General features: G+C 48.5%; 1 protein-coding gene across 1 annotated transcript in view; it reads left to right on the top strand.

Moving 5' to 3' along the window:
• The first annotated feature begins 5,490 nt into the window (after positions 1–5,490).
• Positions 5,491–6,854, top strand: part of LOC109828409 (subtilisin-like protease SBT1.3) — a 2,515-nt gene continuing 1,151 nt past the window's right edge. Inside the window, 3 exon segments of the mRNA XM_020395414.1 lie at positions 5,491–5,978; positions 5,981–6,850; positions 6,853–6,854. The exon segment at positions 6,853–6,854 is cut by the window's right edge and continues 1,151 nt beyond it. Of these exon segments, the coding sequence (XP_020251003.1) occupies positions 5,576–5,978; positions 5,981–6,850; positions 6,853–6,854 (1,275 nt within the window). The 5' untranslated portion in view covers positions 5,491–5,575.

Below are 6,854 nucleotides of genomic sequence, written 5' to 3'. Positions count from 1 at the left end.
AGGTGAATCGAGCCGCCGTAACCAGGTTGTTCAGGAAGAGCAGCACACGGATAGGGATGAAGCTCACAATGCCAATAACCCTCCTGTCAATACAGGGGGTGGTAACGAGGATGCCAACGAAGATACAAGTGAAGACTTGAAGATCAAAGATCTCGAGAGCAAAATCAACACATTGATCTCCGCTCAAGAGACGAAGAAAACAGGCATTCCCTGTCCATACCCAAGAGAGTGGGAATCGATCCCATATCCGGCGAAGTTCAATCTAATCAACTTCACGCCGTTCGATGGGAAGGGTTCCCCCACTCAGCATGTGATTTATTTCAAATCACACCTGGGGGTAATCTCTGGCAATGAGCCTCTGATGGTGCGGTCATTCGTCGGCACTCTTCGCGGAGCCGCCTTCGATTGGTATCACCGCCTTAAGCCAGGTAGCGTGAACCGCTGGGACGATATGGAGACCATGTTCCTCACTAATTTCTTCGACGACGACACCGAGATATCTATCGGATCATTGCTCGATGAGAAGCAGAAAGACGGGGAGTTAGTCGACACCTTCGTCAAGAGGTTCCGGAACAAGGCGATGAACTGTCGGGACCCGATCACTGAGGAGTTCATCCTCCAGACTTGCCACAACAACCTTGCACTGGACGTGTTGGAAGCAATGGGAACAGCACCGTCTGACACTTGGAAAGACTTGAAGATGCGCGGTGAATAAGCCGAACGCTTCCTCCGAAGGAAGAAAGCCGAGAGGAACCGACCGACGGTTAATCCGCTCAACTCAAACTTCGCCTCTCGTGGTAAGGGCAAGGCACCTACAGCTGTTGATGGTGCTAATCAAACGTCACAACAGCAATCCCGAAGGCAACAAAAGACTTCGGGTCCGAGACTCCAAAAAGAGTACTCTTTTAAGGACGAAGACGTTCCAGCCATCTTCGAATCCCTCCTTGGAAGCAACAGGATCAACCTACCACCTATCACAAATCAGGAGGAAGCTGACAACACTACGGACCCAAAGTACTGTGCATACCACAGGAGGGTCGTTCATCCCACCAAGGATTGCTTTGCTCTCAAGAATAGCATTCAGACCTTGGTTAAAGCTGGCGTTATATCGCTCAATTAAGTCGAAACAAGACTCCAAAGAGTATACGAGTATAAACTGTTTCTTAATCCTCCAACAAGTGCATGAGGTTAAACTGCTTCCTTACATACTCCAACTGTAGGCATATAAAATTGATTATAGGTCCCTTAGCACAGCCCTGGAGAATACCATGCTTGATATTCTTAAGGATAACCCGGACACCCAACTGAGTACAATACCATACCCAGTTTTGCAAAGGAAGCGGGGGTGGATGATTCATGTAACGGGAAGTTCCCAAAAGAAATCCATATCGTGTATTCTTAGGGATAATCCGGTCACCACAGCAAGATGATGAATAAGAAACTCCCATTCAAATTCTCACCGCGTCTGTGCACTCAACACTCTCCCCCTCTCGATTCCCCCAATGAACGAGAGGTCCACTTTCAAACCAAGTGATCAAACATTCCTACAGTTAGGGTCACCTCAAACTCCCATTTGGTCAAACATTCTTACAGTTAGGACCACAGTCAAAATCCCCTCTCGATTCCTCCAATGAACGAAAGGTCCACTTTCAAATCAAGTGATCAAACCTTCCTACAGTTAGGGTCACCTCAAACTCCCATTTGGCCAAACCTTCCTACAGTAGGGTCAAAACCATAATTCACTCTCGATAAACGAGAAATTCAGCTTTAGTTCGGTAATCAAACCTTCTGACAGTTAGGATCATCCGAAATTTTCGATTCTCAGAGTGGAGGTCCCACTCCTAGTTTCATCGTTCCGGATTCTGGGGGTGGAGATCCCACCTCGAGTCTCCTTTCCAGCTGAAGATAGAATATAAAATTCTTCTTCTTCAGTGTCGGGAGATAGAATATAAAATTCTTCCTCTCCCATCTCGGGTTCGTCTTTGCCCCAAGAGAAGACACCACCTTTTTCAAATCCCAAAATCTGTGCCTCACAGGTACAGGGAATTTTATCCCGAATCCTAAGCAGGGATAAGTCAAAGCCTAACACGCGTTGCTGGTTTAGTCTTTCACCGATTGAAGAAGACACTAGAATTCCAGTCTAGGAAGTTTATCCCGAATCCTAAGCAGGGATAAGTCTGCGCCTAACACGCGCTGCCGGTTTACTCTTTTTCCGTAGAAAAAGACACCAGAGTTCGATTCTGGGGTATTCTATCCTGAAACCTAAGCAAGGATAAGTCTGCGCTTAACCCGCGCTGCCGGTTAGTTCCTAACCGTTAAAAAGAACACTCGTCCGCATATTCAACATTGCGGCAGGTTGTTATTAATAACACCAAAATCCATGCCTTACACGCATGGGGAATTTCATCCTGAATCCTAAGAAAGGATATGCCGACGCCTAACACGCGTCGCCGGTTTAGTCTTTCGCCGTAGAAAAAGACACCAGAATACCAGTCTGAAACGGTGGTCGGTAAAGGCTCATCAAACCCGTTGATGGCTGAGGGTTTGCCAAAAATCCTATAAATACGAGAGTCACTGACGCATCAGCTTCATTAGTTGGTCTCGTGACTTGAGCATCCAACGACATTCGAAACCCTAGGGTCAACGCGTAACCCTAGGTCGACGCCAGTCAACGCGTTACGACCAAACAGTCAACGTACGACGTTCAAAACCCTAAGGTTAACGCCGGACAACGCGTAACCCTAGGTCGACGCTAGTCAACGCGTTGCGACCAAACAGTCAACGTACGACGTTCAAAACCCTAAGGTTAACGCCGGACAACGCGTAACCCTAGGTCAACGCCAGTCAACGCGTTGCGACCAAACAGTCAACGTACGACATTCGAAACCCTAGGGTCAACGCCGGTCAACGCGTAACCTTAGGTCAACGCCGATCAATGCGTTGCGATGAAAGAATCAATACTCCGAAAAGTATACGAGTATAAACTGCTTCTTAATACTCCAATAAGGTATATAAGTATAAACTGTTCCCTATTTTTGGTTGAGAAGTTCCTGGAGAATATTTTTATAAATATTCTTAAGGATAACCCAACAAGACTACGCCGGACAACGCGTCACAAGTAAAGACTCAACGCCAACAATCGATGGTCAGCTAAAGATTAGAAAATCAGGAATCGACTTCAAGTTTAAAATTCCGACAACGGTCAGACAATAAATGCAGCACCGGAACTCTTACAGACATTCGACAAAGCACCGAATAGCCTGGAGGATTGAAGGAATCAAGAACAGAAGTCATTCCAAGATCCCATTACACCGACTGAAGGTTGGGACAAGCATATCCAAAGTATTCCAGACTCTTCTATAAAAGAACGAGACTGAAATACTTTGGAGGGGGTATCTGTAGGCATATAAAATTGCTTATAGGTCCCCTAGCATAGCTCGGCACAAACCGACAAGCCAACGAGGCGACGAGATCGACGAATCGCACAGAAGCGACAGAATGCATCCATACGCGTTCGGAATCAAGCCAAGTGTTAAGGAATCAACGAGTCATCCAACCGAGAACAGACTCGGACGAATCACGATCGAATCAAGATCAGTTTCGGACTCGAACTCAGAAGTGGATCTACTGCCAAATCAGGAATCCGACTTACTGCCAAATCAGATCAACCAATCAGAGTCTCAATCAACCAAATCACGGTCAAAACTGGACAACGAACACAACAGCGCCACACCCGGACGAATCGGCCAAAGCCGAGCCACCCCATGGTGGCTCGGTAAAGCCGAGACCCAGGGGTGGCCCGGCCAAGAGCCGAGCCACCCATGGGTGGCTCGGCCCAGTGCCGGCCACCCATAGGTGGCCGACCCAGATCTGTGCGTGGGCACAGTTCAGAGAGCCTATAAATAGGCCCCCCTTTGTTCATTTGAAAAGGTTAGAACTTTGAGAGCCGAAACTCTGCCGAATTGAAGATCGAGCTTGGAGTTTTGAAGACTTGAGGACTTGAATATTCAGATCTGATTCTCGACGAGCGTCCACGTCACAAAAGGCAGGAGTTCGAGAGAGAGAAAGATCAGATCTGAGATCTACACGAGATCATACTCCGGATCAAAGCTTGGCCTTTGATCCCGAGAACTAAGGGCGATTATTTCCTTGGTGAATTAATCCCCCCCCGGCTATTATTTCCTTCGCGAAATAATACCCGTCAAATCGTGTAGATCCGACCGGATCTAGATCGCGCGGTAGTCCACAGATTAACCCCGGCGTTGGCAAAGAACCCACACAAGCGAGCGACCGCAAAACAGGAGCTCGTGATTTGTTCAAAAGGAGAAAGTTGTAATCTTTTTTTTATTTTCTTTGATTTCGTTGTAACCGGATCTAAAAAAGACCGGATCTTTTGTAACCAAAAAGCAATTACTTGAGATAACAATGAATTCAATGAAGGCAATTTTCACCGCGAACAGTGGCATCGTCGCTGACGCCGGTGGTGCTAATGCTGCCTTCTAGATCTAGGCGGGGGACTGGACTTTCCGTTTGAGTTGGACTTCTCGGATGAGAGTGGCTGGCTGCGATGTCCTCTAGAACATTATCAATTGTAGCTCTAGCATCAGTCCACTCTGTTGTTGTATGGGCTCTTTTTGAGACAACGAACTGCGACGCGTCTTCGTCTTCGCTGTGGTCGGCATAGAGGAAAACTTTGGAGGTTGAATCGCCGCCCATGTTTTATCCCTGTGCTTTGGAGTCGGTGTTGTTAGGAGTCGGTTGATTTAGGGATAGGGTTTTGAAATGAGTTTATGGAGACGGTTCGCTTAGACAGAAGAGAGATGAAATGGTACGAACAACGAGGTATGGTAGGTTAACAGGAGGCGGTTAAATCGAAGGGTATTTTGGGCCGTTCGTGTGACTTTTAAACGGCGTTTCACGTGGAGGCTTGTTTTTGGGTCTAGGGGGAAATCGCAGTGCTTTTGGGGTCGTAGCGCCCGTTGAAAAAGTCTTGGGAGGGCACGTTCTGACGCGTTTTGGGGGCTAGAGGTATTTTCCCCATTTGATTTTACAATAGCACTTAACCGAAAATTGGTGTTGAAATTTTTTATATAATATAACAATCAATTATTGGTCCCAAAACCTCAATTATTGGTCATCCCTAAGCACATCCATCAAATCTTCGAGAAAGAGAAGTAAAAATAAATGTAATTCTAGTTAATTCCGATATCGAAACATAGCAATCAATTATTGGCCCCAAAACGTCAATCTCTCCCTTAAAAAAAATCTACACATACGAGTACTCCATCAACAAACAAAGATGATATTACTTGTAACTCCAAGAAAGCCCACCAATCACATTAAGTATCAGTGTTTGGGTCATCCCTACACGAATCAAATTCTCTCCTCGCCCTATGCAACTTTGAACAGCCTAGCACCGCTCATCTCCTTTATTACACGCTCCGTATCATCAACTCCTCCACCAATTTATTATGCTCCCTAAAGTAACCACTCTCATTACCACCCCCACTGTAGTATCTACTTAAACCCCACCTTCATTCTCCTCACTCACTCTAGCTACTCCCCTCCGCTTCCAATGGCCGGAGTCTACCCAAGACGATGTCCCTCCCTCTTCCTCCTAACTCTACTCCACGTCGCCGTCTCGCTGGGCAAAGAATCCTCTCCTCCCCTAAAGACCTACATCATCCACATGTCCAAGTCTGACATGCCGAGCTCCTTCACTCACCACCTCGACTGGTACTCGGCCGTCCTCAAATCATCACCAGCCGACCAAATCTTATACACCTATGAGACCGCCTTCCACGGTTTCGCTGCGAAACTAACCCAGCAAGGGGCCGACGAGCTCGAGACTGAACACGGCGTGATCTCAGTCTTGCCGGAAACAGTCTACAATCTGCACACGACGCGCAGCCCCGAGTTCCTCGGCATCGAGCCTGATGCCAGCAACAGCGTCTGGTCCTCCGCGCTGGCTGACCACGACGCGGGGTCCTCGACACCGGAATCTGGCCGGAGAGCCCGAGCTTCAGCGACCACAACATGACACCTGTCCCGGCTCGATGGAAAGGCGCGTGCGAACTCGGTAGGGGCTTCAACAGAACTAACTGCAATAATAAGATTGTCGGTGCACGGATCTTTTACAAAGGGTACGAGGCCTCCGCCGGCGCCATTGATGAGAAGGGAGAGTACAAATCGCCGAGAGATCAGGACGGGCACGGGACGCACACCGCAGCCACAGTTGCCGGAGCGCCGGTTCCTGGAGCTAACTTGTTGGGCTACGCGCGCGGCACAGCTCGTGGAATGGCGCCGAGAGCGAGGGTTGCGGTGTATAAAGTGTGCTGGGCTGGTGGATGCTTTAGTTCCGACATTTTAGCTGCGGTTGATAGAGCCGTGGCCGATGGAGTCGATGTGTTGTCCATATCGCTAGGTGGCGGAGTTGCTTCTTATTATAGGGATAGCTTGTCGATTGCTGCCTTTGGGGCGATGGAGATGGGCGTGTTTGTTGCTTGCTCTGCAGGGAACGGAGGGCCGGATCCAATCAGTCTCACTAATGTGTCGCCTTGGATTACCACCGTGGGAGCTAGCACCATGGATCGAGGTTTCCCGGCTTCCGTTAAGCTCGGAAATGGGATATCCACGAAGGGGGTTTCCCTCTACAGAGGTCGAGAAAATCTTCTGGTGCGGAAGCAGTATCCCCTGGTTTATTTGGGAGGAAACACGAGCAGTCCTGATCCCAGATCGTTGTGCCTCGAAGGGACTCTGGAACCTCGGGATGTTAAAGGAAAGATCGTGATCTGTGACCGAGGAATCAGCCCCCGTGTGCAGAAGGGGGAAGTGGTGAAGGAAGCTGGGGGCAT

This window comes from Asparagus officinalis, unplaced genomic scaffold (genome assembly GCF_001876935.1).
Source record: "Asparagus officinalis unplaced genomic scaffold, Aspof.V1 AsparagusV1_Un1325, whole genome shotgun sequence".
In the NCBI taxonomy this organism is placed as follows: domain Eukaryota; kingdom Viridiplantae; phylum Streptophyta; class Magnoliopsida; order Asparagales; family Asparagaceae; genus Asparagus; species Asparagus officinalis.
Note: the sequence above shows the minus strand (reverse complement) of the source record. Positions and strands in the feature narration are given on the sequence as shown.